This window comes from Lynx rufus, unplaced genomic scaffold (assembly GCF_022079265.1).
Source record: "Lynx rufus isolate CCGP_SWC_20201006 ecotype Redwood Valley unplaced genomic scaffold, mLynRuf1.p SCAF_15, whole genome shotgun sequence".
Lineage (NCBI taxonomy): Eukaryota > Metazoa > Chordata > Mammalia > Carnivora > Felidae > Lynx > Lynx rufus.
The window spans coordinates 41919834-41934430 of record NW_025814829.1 but is presented as its reverse complement, the minus strand read 5'-3'; the positions used below and the strand labels follow the sequence as shown (position 1 = coordinate 41934430).

The 14597-nt window shown below is 38.9% G+C and overlaps 1 protein-coding gene and 1 long non-coding RNA gene across 3 annotated transcripts; one reads left to right on the top strand and one right to left on the bottom strand.

Moving 5' to 3' along the window:
- Nucleotides 1-436: 436 nt before the first annotated feature.
- On the bottom strand, nucleotides 437-9635 carry LOC124510170 (uncharacterized). Of its 2 annotated transcripts, none has more exons than XR_006961634.1 (3): nucleotides 9548-9635; nucleotides 6841-6883; nucleotides 437-741 (listed from the first exon to the last, which is right to left on the bottom strand). It is a non-coding gene; the product is annotated as an uncharacterized LOC124510170 (long non-coding RNA). The 2 variants fall into 2 exon arrangements; XR_006961633.1 differs by lacking the exon at nucleotides 437-741 and adding an exon at nucleotides 3419-5378.
- On the top strand, nucleotides 5651-13320 carry PTGS2 (prostaglandin-endoperoxide synthase 2). The gene is made up of 10 exons (XM_047076920.1): nucleotides 5651-5825; nucleotides 6535-6651; nucleotides 6774-6917; nucleotides 7817-7960; nucleotides 8434-8615; nucleotides 9293-9376; nucleotides 9484-9730; nucleotides 10016-10302; nucleotides 10871-11018; nucleotides 11163-13320. The coding sequence occupies exons 1-10, from the start codon at nucleotides 5774-5776 to the stop codon at nucleotides 11570-11572; spliced, it is 1815 nt and encodes a 604-aa protein (XP_046932876.1). The 5' UTR covers nucleotides 5651-5773; the 3' UTR covers nucleotides 11573-13320.
- The last annotated feature ends 1277 nt before the right edge of the window (nucleotides 13321-14597 follow it).

Here is a 14597-nt window from a genome sequence, read left to right as displayed (position 1 = left end):
CGGGTACGACGAACTTCGCCTTGTAAGCCCAGGAGCCGGAAGTTTTTTAACAGACATTGGAGGCAGGTAAGAGATCAAGGTGGTTTAGACTCGTTACTCCCCATTGGTGTGGCAGGGTGAGGCGTCCCTCGAGCTGCAATAAGGGGCCTATTGGCGTGCAGGCCTTTCGGCCTGTGGGCCTTTCGGCGTTCGGAGGAAAGAAGACTGACTTGCGAGAAGTCTCTCATGGGTGTCAGCCATAGTTGGAGGAGGGAAGGAGGGGTCTGTCCTACTTACTGGCTCCTGTAGGTGCTTGAGAGTAGAGTGGTTGGCATCTGGCTTGGCGAGGAGGGAGCTCAGCCAAGGGAGGTGAGCTACTACCTCCCCCTGGGTTTCGGCACCAAATGTTAGGGTCAGGCATAAGGCAGGGTAAAGATAGGAGTCAGAGGCTAAAAAATTTTAGCAGTCAAAGGCTTTATCAGGAACTAAGGTCTCGGGCGAGGTTCCGTGACTCAGGGAGAAAGAGAGAGAGAGGAGTCAGGGAAGTCGCGCCCAGGCGTGGTGGGGTGGGGTTTTTAAGCTGCAGCGGTTCCGGGTTTAGGTCCGGGTGGGCCTTTTTCGCATCAGGTGGTGCTGTCGCTTGGTGATTGGTTGACCTCCAATTCGTTCTGGCAGCTACTAGGGGCTTTTCGTTGGGTTTCGCTGGCAAGATGGCCGTCCCGTCTACTGTGGTTCCAAGGACATCCTAACAGTATATAGGACCTTAGTAATGTGGTGGTGAGGTATGAAGTGAGGAGAAGGGTTCTATAGTCCTATGAGCAGGGCTTGGTCTTTTAGTGAGCCTATGCCCTTGAACTGTGAATGCCACAAGTGCCTTTTAGTACCCCAGTCCCACACTTTAGGTGGGACAGATGGCTACAGGGGCTGGAGTTGAGTAATTCCCTGTCACGTGTGGAAGAGGGGGATGGAGTTGGGTATTTTCTTTCCCCCCAGGTTAGTTTTGCTCTGATAAAAATTCCAATAGTTTAGGCTCTATTAAAATAGTTTCTCTTGAATGCAGGCCTTATTGAAAAGAACAGAATGCTCTGGCATATTTCAAAATGGTTACTTTTCCCTTTTCCCTGTCAATCTCTCAAGAGTTCTCAAGGGTTTTTTGTTTTTGTTTTTGTTTTTTTTCTTCTTCTTCTGGTATTCATTGTGAGAACCTGGTAGACCTTTAGGAAGTGAAACTCACAAAAGCATGTGCCCCTTCTCCTGGAGTTTTTAACTCAGACTTATCCACATGGAGCATCCAGAATTCGTCAATTACACTTTGCGTTTTCCAGTCCAGTACTGGTTTCCATGGAGGTTTCTGCTCATTGGTTTCTGTTCTGCTAAGTTGTGCTTCCCTGGATGGCCTGTCTCTCAAATTTTGGGGACAAGATTTTATCCTGTCATCTCACAACCCTAAGAGATCTAATAAGAGTATTGAACTTCCAGTTTGTTCAGGTTTTTATTTGTTGTTAGGATGAAGTGGCAACTTTCAAGCTGCTTACATGCTGGAACAGAAACTGAAAGTCCTAAATCTGATATTTAATTGGTGAGTGTGTTCTCACCATGCACACCCCTGTTCACCCTGTTCACACTCTACTGGACTTCCTTATTCCCATTTGAGATTCCTAACTCTAACAGGACTGTGTTCAATCTACCTTGGCTCATCTGAGCAGTTATGACATGCAGCCATGAACAGTGAAGAAAAAGACAAATCTATCAGAGACTTGAGTTGTTTGAAAGAAAGGAGGGTCACCTGGGTGGCTCAGTCGGTTAAGCTTCCGACTTCAGCTCAGGTCATGATCTCCTGTCCGTGGGTTGGAGCCCCGCATCAGGCTCTGTGCTGACAGCTCAGAGCCTGCCTGGAGCCTGCTTTGGATTCTGTCTTTGTCTCTCTCTGTCTGTCTCTCTCTCTCTGCCCCTCCCCCACTCACTCTCTGTCTCTCAAAAAATGAATAAATTGTTAAAAAAATTGTTTTTTAAAAAGAAAAGAAAGGAGATCAACTTTTTATAAAACTCAGAAATGGATATTATTTGGTATTTCTTCATTGGTTTATTTGATAAGAATTTTTTTAATTAAAAAAATCTGCTTTATAGCCTTGAAATTTCTCTTATATAGGCAGGAATGGGTGCATAACCAGGACTTACTGAAGGACTAAACTAGAGGCCCTTTGTAAGTAGCATTTCTGTATACTCTGTGGTATAACTTTGCTAAAAGATCTCTTAAAAATAACCCTGATGATGGGTGCCTGGGTGGCTTAGTCAGTTAAGCATCTGACTTCAGCTCAGGTCATGATCTCAAGGTTTGTGAGCTAAAGCCCCACATTGGGCTTTGCACTGACAGTGCAGAGCCTGCTTGGGATTCTCTCTCCCTCTCTCTCTGCACCTCCCCTGCTTGTGCTCTCTCTCTCTCTCTCTCTCTCAGAGTGAATAAATAAACTTAAAAATTAAAAAAAATAAATAACCCTGAGGCAAGATGGCAAAACTCTTCTTCTAGCCAGCAGGCCATGAATGAAAAGACATGTGGCAATCTCCACTCCCTCTGAATGAATCACTAAATCAACTAAGGTAGAAGGGAGGGAAATGGAAAGAAGCTCCTTGCCGGAGAGAGTGGGATCAGAGCATTCTTGCATGTCTGAGTGCTAGAACCCTACTCAATGATAAGAAATGTCTCTCTCAAAAATGTTAGCTCATTTGGAATTTGGGGTATTAAGAGCTTCATTTTTCATTTTCTTTTAACTCATATAAATGGCTTATCACTTCAATGAACAAATATTTCATTCTTTTTCAGTATATTCATGAGTTAAATTTAAAATGAGCACTGCACACGTAGACTTTTATGAACATTGTAACATCAGACACAAAACCTATCTAGCAATCTTCACAGTATCCTAAAGAAAAAGAAGTTGATAAAAATTCAAGCAGCAGAAGGGGGCAGTAAAACTCAACAGAATGCTCTGGAAGATTTTTAATATGCTTTCTTATTTTCCTTCATGCAGAGAATTTCCCAACACATTTTAGAGACTAGGAAAATTTATACTATATATATAAATATATATAGTATAAATTTATATATAGTATATATATATAATATATATAGTATATATTTATACATATGTTTATGTGTGTGTGTGTGTGTGTGTGTGTGTGTCTAAAATACACACAGAGGGGCGCCTGGGTGGCTCAGTCAGTTGAGCGGCCGACTTCGGCTCATGTCATGATCTCACGGACCGTGAGTTCGAGCCCCGCGTCGGGCTCTGTGCTGACAGCTCAGAGCCTGGAGCCTGTTTCAGATTCTGTGTCTCCCTCTCTCTGACCCTCCCCCGTTCATGCTCTGTCTCTCTCTGTCTCAAAAATAGATAAACGTTAAAAAAATAATAAAAAAAATAAAATAAATAAAATACACACAGAAACACTAAATATATACAAAAGTGAGAGCTATGGTTTTGCATAATCAAAACCTTATTTTTTATGGTGTGATACATCATGGCACAGTAATCATAGTACTTTTCCACCTAAAATATGTGTAGCCATCTGGAGTTGGTTTGGGACATTTAACATCCCCTCGTGACTAGCATCCCAATATGTACTTACTATCCATTCGATTTCATGTTCTCACACTTGTCAAAATTATTTAATAAATCATATCATGATGGTTTTTCCTCAAGCCCATATTTGGACTTCCTTTCTAAACTGTGCCCTTTCTTGGGGCGCCTTGTGGCTCAATCAGTTAAGTGTTTGACTTTGGCTCAGGTCATGACCTCACTGTTCGTGAGTTCGGGCCCTGTGTCAGGCTCTGTGCTGATAACAATGAGGATGACTTCAACATAAATTCTGGATTACAATGTAAAATTTCAATACACCAGCAGAGCCAGGGTATGGATTCTTAAGTGACACCTAAACTAGCTCAAATTAGTGGTCCTAAATATCAGTTTAAAATTTGAGTAGACACAACCTACTTATTTAAAGTGAAACAGAAAAGTGGAATTATTTCAAAAAATTATGCTCTTAGTTAAAATTTTATATAAGACTTAGTACAATAAGTGGGAGTGTCACAAATGGAATGATTAAATATGACTAGAGGAGGAGAAAAGCTTCCTGGATGAGATGGAATTTTAGTCATTTGTGTCTCATGTAAAATTAGATACTGTGTACATTAAGCAAATGGCAAGAAAAAAAATTCCAAGTGAGCCTCTTTTTTTTTTCTTCAAGACTTCTACAAATTGAGGTATCTGGTATAGATTTACTTCAGGTTTTATGTTGTTTTTTCCATTAGTGCTAAGAATGTATGGCTTAATTGAACTTTTTATTCTCCACTTTGCTATCTTTCTCTTTTTCTCTCTCCTTCCTTCCTTCCATCCTTCCTTCCTTCCTTCTTGCTTGGATTTCACCCTCCTACCACCAAAAGATATTAAATAAAAACAAAGGACAAAGAAATTCAAAATTGTCAAAATCATCCATCTTTTCCACTCAATTCCTCATCAAACCATGTTCCAAAAATGAGAATAGAAAATTTGCACTAATAAGCCCAGACAACTGAAAAATAAATGCAGTGTTGTACTTTGATCCATTGCCACATTCATCATCTTGGAAAAGTGGGCAGAAAAGACAAAAAACCAAATTTTAAGGATCTTTTTCCTTTTATGTGTATCTCCTGCGAAGGGTTGCTAAGCAAAGTGAACCGCGGGGTCAAGAAAGAAATGCTTTAAAGCAGATGTTGTGGACATTTAGCATCCCCGCAGACCCTGGGCGCCTTGCCTTCCTGTTTTCATCAGAGGAGAGGAAACGTTATCGCGGTGATCCCTCAAGCTCAGATGGACTATTTACAGGATAACTGCTTAGGAGCAGTATTGTGGAGAGGAATTAACATTTTTTTCTGTCTCCAAGAAGCAAGGAAGGGGTGGAGGTGTGGAGAACAACATTTATGTGAAGAACAGCTTAGCTTTGAAGTTACAGATATGTACTCTGACTATAGCTATTACATTTCATCCTCCCAAATTAAAAAACAAAAACAAAAAACAATGTATATATGTATGTATGTGCTGCATATACTCCAGGTTAAGGGTCGTCACTAAAGTGGTGACATGTTTGAAGTACATGACGTGTAAAACATGTCAGCCTTTCTTGGCCCCGTCTGCCCAGACTGTGACTCCTCCGGCCCCCCAAAGACCTGAGGATGAGACATGGGGGCGGCCACGCCGGGGGATTCCCTGCGCTCTGGGACCTCCAGCCGCTTGGATTCCGGGAGAGGAAGCCGAGTGTCTCCCCTCCCCCCAAGGGAATCCGCCGAGGCACCGGGTCCGGAAAGCTCCGGGTCAAAGACTGGGAGAAAGGGAATCTGGCGCAAATTGCATTCTGGACCTGAGGGACTGAGGAAGGTGAAGCGTGAGATCGGAGCAAGGAGGGGGTCAATTCGCTTTGCACCCGCCTTGGGGAAGCCGAGGGCAGCTTCCCAGGTTTCCGATTTTCTCATTTGCGTGGGTAAAACTCCTGCCCCCACTCGGGTCTTACGCAATTAAGTAGACGGGGGAGGGGGAGAGTTGGGGGGGTAAAAAAAAAAGCGGAAAGAAACAGTCATGTCGTCACGTGGGCTTAGTTTTCACTCATAAAAGGAAGGTTCTCTCCGTTAGCTTCCAGTTGTCAAACGACTTGCAGCGAGCGTCAGGAAACGCACGGGAACTTCGCACAGCGCCACCTCCAGCTCCGCCGCGGGAGCCCAAATACGGCAACGCCTCCGCCCGCCCGCGCTCCGCCCGCCGCCGAGATGCTTGCCCGCGCCCTGCTGCTCTGCGCCGCCCTGGCGCTCTGCCGTGCAGGTGGGTCTGGCTCCCTGCACCGGGGAACCCTCGGTACCGTAACCCCGGACGAGGTTCCGCTCTGACCTCCCGGGTCCTCCCGGTACTGTGAACAGTCCCGGAATGGAGACGATGTTTGACTTGGTAAAGAGGTTGGACCATTGGAGTCCAAGGGAACTGGGTGTATATCCCACCTTTTGCTACAAGCTCTGATCGTCATGAGCCAGTTACTTAACCGGTGTGGGTCTCACGTTTCCCATCTTGCTAAATAGGAATAGTGATACTAATTTGCAGATTGTTATTACGGTAAGACAGGAACAATGTATGTGAAATGTTTGTGTGTGGTGCCTACTATTAGAGAATAGGAATCAATATTTTAAAAACAAGCTGTTTTTACATTGAGATTTACCCTAAATTTACCCTTTAATTTTGAAAGTGCTACTTTTTTGAGCTCCTTAAAAATGCTGAACATCTAAAATGTTACTAAGAAAAAGCTTAGCAACATGACTAATGTGGTTGAATATTGTTACCCTTATTGTTGAATGGGAGTTGGTATTTTCATTATGATCATTGTATGTGACAGGTTAAAAAAACTTTTCCCATGACTACATGTATGTTTCTTGAATTTATTAATATAAAGTTGACCTATAGTATGTAAAACAACTAAACGTTTAAGTCAAAATTAAGAAACTAAAGAATGACTTATATACTGTCCTTACTTTTATTGTAGCAAATCCTTGCTGTTCCAACCCATGCCAAAACCAAGGTGTATGCCTGAGCATAGGATTTGACCAGTATAAGTGTGACTGTACCCGAACAGGATTCTATGGTGAAAACTGTTCAACACGTAAGTTTGCCCTTGGGTGCCCTCATTGGGACTGGGAATGTATCCAGTTATCACTTTACAAACTAGTACCTTATAATGGGTCCTGTTAATCTCTCCTTTTTTTTTTTCCTTCTTTTTTGCAGCTGAATTTCTGACAAGAATAAAGTTATTCCTGAAACCCACTCCAAATACAGTGCACTACATACTTACCCACTTCAAGGGAGTCTGGAACATTGTCAATAACATTCCCTTCCTGCAAAATATAATTATGAAATATGTGTTGACATGTAAGTACAAGTCCCTTTCTAAGGTTTTTAGCTTCCTCAAAGAAAAATGCACTTTATAGAACTTTAAGTTATTAAACTTAATCCTGAAATATATTTTCATTCTTGTTATAAAATGACTTTAGTTTTCCTTCTATCTTAATGGCCAAAAATATTGACATCTCAGTTTCATCTAGTTTAGAAAGTTCTGTCTCACTTCGAATTCTACGTACAATCCTGTACACCTCTTCTAAATTCACTACTCTTGCCAGTTTGTGAAGGAAGTGTGGTCCACTTGTTTACTAAATGTCCATGGGCCATAGCATTGCATCCATTAAAATAAATGGTTAATCTGGATTTGGGTGAGCAAGAAAATAACTTTATTTCTAAAGTGGGTTTCATGCCCAGGTATTCCTTCGTAGGCCTCTTATGCAGTAAGTAGATGATTATTTGAAAACTCAAGATGGCTAGATCATGTTTGGGTAAAGTATATATACTTTATTAAAGATGCATTTTATTTTATTTTTTTAATGTTTATTTTTGAGAGAGACAGAGCATGAGCAGAGAAGGGATAGAGAGAGAGGGAGACACAGAATCCGAAGCAGGCTCCAGGCTCTGAGCCTGATGTAGGGCTCAAACTCACTAACCCGGAGGTCATGACCTGAGCCAAAGTGGAAGCTTAACCCACTGAGCCACCCAGGTGTCCCAAAGTGCATTTTAATGAATCATTCTTTCTGATTTTTTTAGTACAAGCAGCAGTGAGACTTTAAAGTGTAACTGTTTTACAATGGGTTATCTTTGGTTGTTGGAATTCAGTTCAGTCTTTAGTGCCACTTTGCCCATTTTACAGTAAAAATGAACGTTGGTGTGTCTTGAGTATGGGAAAAATTAAAATAAAATTTTTGTTTTCTTGAAAATTTCAGCCAGGTCACATTTGATCGAGAGCCCACCAACTTACAATGTGGACTATGGCTATAAAAGCTGGGAAGCCTTTTCCAATCTCTCCTATTATACCAGAGCTCTTCCCCCTGTGGCTGATGACTGCCCAACACCCATGGGTGTGAAAGGTGAGTGTGTAGGGGGGGTAGAGAGGTGTTCATTGCAATAGGGACTAGATTGCTACCTAAAAAATTCAACACTGAACTGTAATTTGTTAATAAAGGCACTTTTTTTTTTTTTTTTTTGCTTTCTTATTGGGTATCTGTGGAGGGTTTTTGTTTTGTTTATTGTTGTTGTTTGATTGGTTTGTTTTGTTTTTTTTTTTGAGAGTGTGACTTTCTGTAAACTATCCTATGAAAGTGAATGGGCATTTTGGTGTAATGTCTTCATGTTTTCAAATTCTTTCATTAATACTAAATTAATACTAGTTAAAATACTAGTTAAAATAGATAACATCATTCAATAAGGTGTTCCCTGTATCTTAGAATTTCCATTTGCATTATAACCCTGTTCACAATTGTATTTCTCCCACAAGTCCCCATTTACTATCTGCTTCCTTAATATGTAGATGAATTCTTATCTTAGCTTTCTCACTTTTCAGGCAAGAAAGAGCTTCCTGATTCAAAAGAGATTGTGGAAAAATTTCTTCTAAGAAGAAAGTTCATTCCTGACCCCCAAGGCACAAATATGATGTTTGCATTTTTTGCCCAACACTTCACCCATCAATTTTTCAAGACAGATCATAAGCGAGGACCAGCTTTCACCAAAGGACTGGGCCATGGGGTAAGACAGAATTAAATTGGAATTATAGCAAAAATCATACTGAGTGCTAATATTAAAGGCCATATATATATATTTGCTACACCAAATAATTACCCCTCTTTTTAAAAAATCCCCTGTCTATAAATGGAATTTCTATTCCAGAAATGTGTATTAATGGAATTTCCATTTTAATTCACTGGCTTAGTAAAAATACACACATGCACACACACATACATACATACAGATGTTATTATTATTTGTAATTTGGCTCTTATATTTTTAGTTTAAAATATTAGCACTGTAAAAACTTGTCTCTTCAAACTTTTGTTGGTACCCTGATCATGCTGCTATTATGAGACTTTTGCTGCATTATTATTCCTTGGAATTCAATGACACAGTTTCAATTTATCAGTAAGAATTTTATATTAATAATACATTTTCTGATGCTTATTAAAAGAAATACCATACACTTATAGTAAAGCATATTATATATTTATAGCCTCCATATGAGATACAAATATCTTTAAACACAAGAGACATATATAGGTTTGTGGTGTCAGTGGATAAACGAATTAATTTAGTATTTTGTGGCTGTGAGAAAAATAGGTATTTTATCAAACTATTTAATGATAAATGATATTACAGACACTTTATAGAACTTCAACGGTAACAAATAAAATTTTTCCATAATCTTCCAGGTGGACTTAAGTCATGTTTATGGTGAAACTTTGGATAGACAGCATAAACTGCGCCTTTTCAAGGATGGAAAAATGAAATACCAGGTGTGTGCCATTTGAGTATTAAGAATTAATGATGAGTCACCACTTACCCATATTTTAGAATCTGTAGTGGTTAAAATTTGACATTTTTATTACTGTTATTTTTTTAGATAATCGATGGGGAGGTGTATCCTCCCACAGTCAAAGATACTCAGGTCGAGATGATCTACCCACCTCATGTTCCTGAACACCTGCGGTTTGCTGTGGGCCAGGAGGTCTTTGGTCTGGTGCCTGGTCTGATGATGTACGCCACAATTTGGCTGCGGGAACACAACAGAGTGTGTGATGTGCTTAAACAGGAGCATCCAGAATGGGATGATGAGCGGTTGTTCCAGACGAGCAGGCTAATACTGATAGGTAAACAAGAAGAGAAGTGAATTTAAATAAAACCCTCTTCCCCAGAGACAACTAGTTACCTTTGATATGTTTTAAGTAGTTCTGGGAGACTGTAGTCAATGTAAAATCACATGCTCCAGATGAATTCAATCCTTGAGCATGATTGGTAATAGAAATACCTTTTGTTTGGATGGTATAAAGGAAAAAATACAAGTGAATACTGGATCAACAGAATTGCATTTCAGCTGCTTGAAAGTTGGTAACCAGAGGATTAATGCTCTAATTTTTTTTGTTTTGTGTAAATAGGAGAAACCATTAAGATTGTGATTGAAGACTATGTACAACACTTGAGTGGCTATCACTTCAAACTGAAGTTTGACCCAGAGCTGCTTTTCAACCAACAATTCCAATACCAAAACCGTATTGCTGCTGAGTTTAACACACTCTACCACTGGCATCCCCTTCTGCCTGACACCTTGCAAATAGATGACCAGGAGTACAATTTCCAGCAGTTTGTCTACAACAACTCTATATTACTGGAACATGGGCTTACCCAGTTCGTGGAATCATTCAGCAGGCAAATTGCTGGCAGGGTAAGCCTTATTATTGAAAAACGAAACAAAGGATTAGTAACTAGAATTTCTGCCACTGAAATGATTTTTCTTAAATTTACTGAGAGAGTAATTATTTTGTTAGTCAATTCTTTTCTTGAAAAAGAAGCCTACCTTTTTTTTGAAAAGTCTGAACTTGTAGTCTACAGTTATCAAATAGAAATATGCAGTCATCCCTTAAATATATTTTCAAAAACTTTCTATAATTATACAATCTATAGATCATAGAAATAAATATTCCTTAATTTTTTTAATGTGTACTTAGTTTTGAGAAAGAGAAAGGCAGAGTATGAGAATCCAAAGCAGAGAGCCCGACGTGGGGCTTGAAGTCATGAACTGTGAGATCACGACCTGAGATGGAGCTGTATACTCAACCCACTGAGCCACTCAGGCACCCCTAGAAATAAAATTTCTAAATTGGATAGTGTAGGTCTCAGCTGGGAACATCAGTCTTATCTACTTTGTACCCAAGGAATGAATGTTTTTAAGACAGAAATCACCATAAATATGCCTAAAAGTTTTGTCCTGTAACTTAATTCATTTTCCATAGGTTGCTGGTGGTAGGAATGTTCCAGCTGCAGTGCAGCAAGTAGCAAAGGCCTCAATCGACCAGAGCAGACAGATGAAGTACCAGTCTCTTAATGAGTATCGCAAACGCTTTCGGCTGAAACCCTATACATCGTTTGAAGAACTCACAGGTGAGAAACTTCTTAAAAGAATCAAGGGTCAAATGTAAACAACAGAGAAGTTGAAAGCAAATTGAGCAAAGGATTAAAAGGATTAAAACTTTTTTTGGGTAAAGTTTTACATTGGTTGTATATCTGTCTTTGTCACCTTCACAGGAGAGAAGGAAATGGCTGCGGGGTTAGAAGCACTTTATGGTGATATTGATGCCATGGAGCTGTATCCTGCCCTTCTGGTAGAAAAGCCTCGCCCTGATGCCATCTTTGGTGAGACCATGGTAGAAATGGGAGCACCATTCTCCTTGAAAGGACTTATGGGTAATCCTATATGTTCTCCTGACTACTGGAAGCCTAGCACTTTTGGTGGAGAAGTAGGTTTTAAAATCATCAACACTGCCTCGATTCAGTCTCTCATCTGCAATAACGTGAAGGGCTGTCCTTTTACTGCATTCAGTGTTCAAGATCCACAGCTCACCAAAACAGTCACCATTAATGCAAGCTCTTCGCACTCTGGACTGGATGATATCAATCCCACAGTACTGCTAAAAGAACGTTCAACTGAACTGTAGAAGGGTATTAATCCTATTTATTTATTTATATGGACTATTTCTTTTAACTTAATTATTTAATATTTATGTTAAACTCCTTATGTTACTTAACATCTTCTGTTAAGGAGAAAGGGGTCATACTTGTGAAGATTTTCATGTCACTGCTTTAAAGATGTCATTCCTTCAGGTTAAAGGGGAAAACAGTTTTCATTCTTTTTTATAAACTGATGGGAAATGAGTTTGACATCCTTTTACTTGAATTTCAGTTTAAATTATTTATAATAACAAAAGCAAAGCTGTTTGGACATTTAAATGCGGGTCCAAGATGGCAAAATGCTGCAAGTTTTTTTTCCAGTGTATACCCTGGGATTTCCAGTGTATCCTCCATGATGCATTAGAAGCAACTACCTGCACCTGTTCCTTTTCTTTTCTTCTGTTAGCCATTGTACTGGGAGAAACTCTCTTCTGATCAGTTTACTCCTTCTATTTTGTTTTCTTGATTTTAAGATCTGAGTTCATCTTTCGGTGGACTCTATTTTCTTTCTTATCTTTTCCCTCTGTCTATATTTTCGTATCTGAACTTTTGCAAGTTTTCAGGAAAACCTCAACTCAGGACTACTAGTAACTTAGCTCCTCTTAACAAAAATGAAAGAGAAAAAAAAAACAGCCCTTAAAAAAGCCTCTACAAAAGGACATACACTTATTTTAAGTGAAAAGCAGAGAACTTTATTTATAGTTAATTTTAACTAAGTGTAATGGAAGAAGCCTCTTTGTAGGCTTACATGTAGGCTTTGAACGCATTACGGAGAACTGCAGGGGGTTCTTGATAGAGGAAAGTTGTATTTCTATTCTAATGAATGTCCTTTCTTCTTGAAAAACAAAGCCAAACAATTCCTGAATAGTTCCCAGGAAGAACATGTTTCTTCTTTTCCACATCTCATTGTCAGCTGACATTTGCTGGTACTGTATACTACTTAATTTATTGAGGATTATTATTTATGTCTTGTTAGGACGTTATTATAAACTAGGTTTAGGCTGCAATCATTGATTTTTTTTTCATTATGTGAGAATCAGTATATCTTCTTTGAGATTAACTCTCTGAATTACTATGTAAACTACAAGAAAAATTATTAGATTAAAATTTCTGAATAAATTTTCAGCAACCCAACTCTGGTATAATGAAATATGGAAGGTTTACCCACACACCAGCCCACAGAGAACACTGTGTCTCATTAGCCTGGATACACCACAAGACTGACCTTTTATACATTTTTTGAAGGACCTGTGGATCCTTCATTAATTCATTCAGCTATAACTTACTGAGGAGATGTGTGCAAAGCACTGTGAGTTTTAATATTTTTAAATCAAGCACTGATTACAGATGACATCAGTATTTGTAAATAATTGCAAAAGCATGTCTTTTAGGTAGAGAAATTGAAATTTCATTAAAGGAAATAACTCAGGGGATTTTTTAAGATTTTATGTTTAAAAATTTTATAGTTAATAAAGAAATGGTCAATATTAGAAGGGCTTGTATTAAAAACTGTTAACTTCATTGATTAAAAAAAAAAAAAACTTTTATTAACATCAACATGCTGACCAAACCTAGGAATTTGGAATATAATATACAAAGGTTTTGGTGCCTAAGACAAATGTGTATTTAAATTAACTTAATGTCAAATGTAACTGTTGAAACAAATGCCTGTTTATTTTTATACTATTTAAGAATGGAAAAATCTCTTCTACAATAAATTTTGACTGTTTCCATATATCTTTGTCATAAGACATATGATTTCTCTAAAGCGCCGTACTTAAACCATTGTCTTGCATTCTCCTATCTATTCCAAACTAGACTGAACCTTAATGAAATGGTTCTGCCCTCAGAGAGAGACTTCCTAGGGTCACTATTTATTATTCTTGTTCATTGCAACACTGAATTGGAAAATGTGTGCTTTGTGCTATAGGAGATAGCACTAAACTTGTTTTCATTGCCTAATCTAGAAGAAGGGAAGAAAACCAAGTACACCAAAAGCAAAAAGAAGACAAAATTGCTAAGGAGATACAAAATTAAAAGGAAGTTCAAAGAGGGGGATGTTATGTTCAGTTGGGCAAATCATTAATACCTGGCTGATGGACTTCTGTTGTACTCCTAATGTTGATATTTTGGTAATATCTACATGGACCACCTACTTAATCCTGCCTGGCTTTTCTCTTCCTTAGCCTTCTTCATTCCTGTGATACCTTCTTCCACCATTTCCAATGATTATCCATACCTTGATCTTATCATCAATTGCTGTACCATTTCCAAAATCTTGGTTTCAAGCATCTTCCTTGACTCACCTTCTAGCTCACCTATTTCAACACTCACACTTTAACATATAACTCTAACTTCACTGAGCCTACTGATCCATTGACCTCATCACTATTCATTACCCCACTTATCTCATTTCCTTCTGTAGGCATCAAGCTCAGTTTCCATTGCCCATCATTATATTCCCTCCTTCATTCTCTCCCTCTATTGTACTTTACTGGTGCAACGTCATTTCAGCCATCCTCCTAATCGGTTTATTTGACTTCTTACTAGCATTCAACGCAAATGCCTACAGTTTCCTTAGTGAAAGATTTTTTTTTCCTTGGTTTCATGGTCTGATACTCTCCTGGTCTTTCTCCACCTTCATGGAGTGCTATTACTCAGATTTTTTAAAAAAAATCTCTTCATCCTCCATTGTATAAATTGAAATGTCTTGATCCCCCTCTTTATCTGCCCTTATCTGGGTTAATCCCATACACACTCATAAATTGAGACATTAATTATAACTCCCAAATTTATGGCTGTAGAACCAATCTCCCAACTGTCAATGACAACCTATCCGCTCAACTACATAAATTTAATAGCTTATTTTACAATCTCTGCCCTCTTGGCACCATATACCCAAAATAATAATCTTCAAAAGTTAGGTATACCACCATCTTCTTGTTCTCAAGCAAAAACCTCTCTTTCCATAATGCCCTTAGCCAATCCAGCAGCAATCTTGTTGACTCTAAC

Excerpts from the sequence above, each read along its gene's own strand:
- PTGS2 (XM_047076920.1), top strand. The coding sequence starts at position 5,774 with ATGCTTGCCCGCGCCCTGCTGCTCTGCGCCGCCCTGGCGCTCTGCCGT. Across the intron at positions 5,826-6,534 it reads CCTGGCGCTCTGCCGTGCAG|CAAATCCTTGCTGTTCCAAC; the intron begins GTGGGTCTGGCT and ends CTTTTATTGTAG. Across the intron at positions 9,377-9,483 it reads ATGGAAAAATGAAATACCAG|ATAATCGATGGGGAGGTGTA; the intron begins GTGTGTGCCATT and ends TTATTTTTTTAG.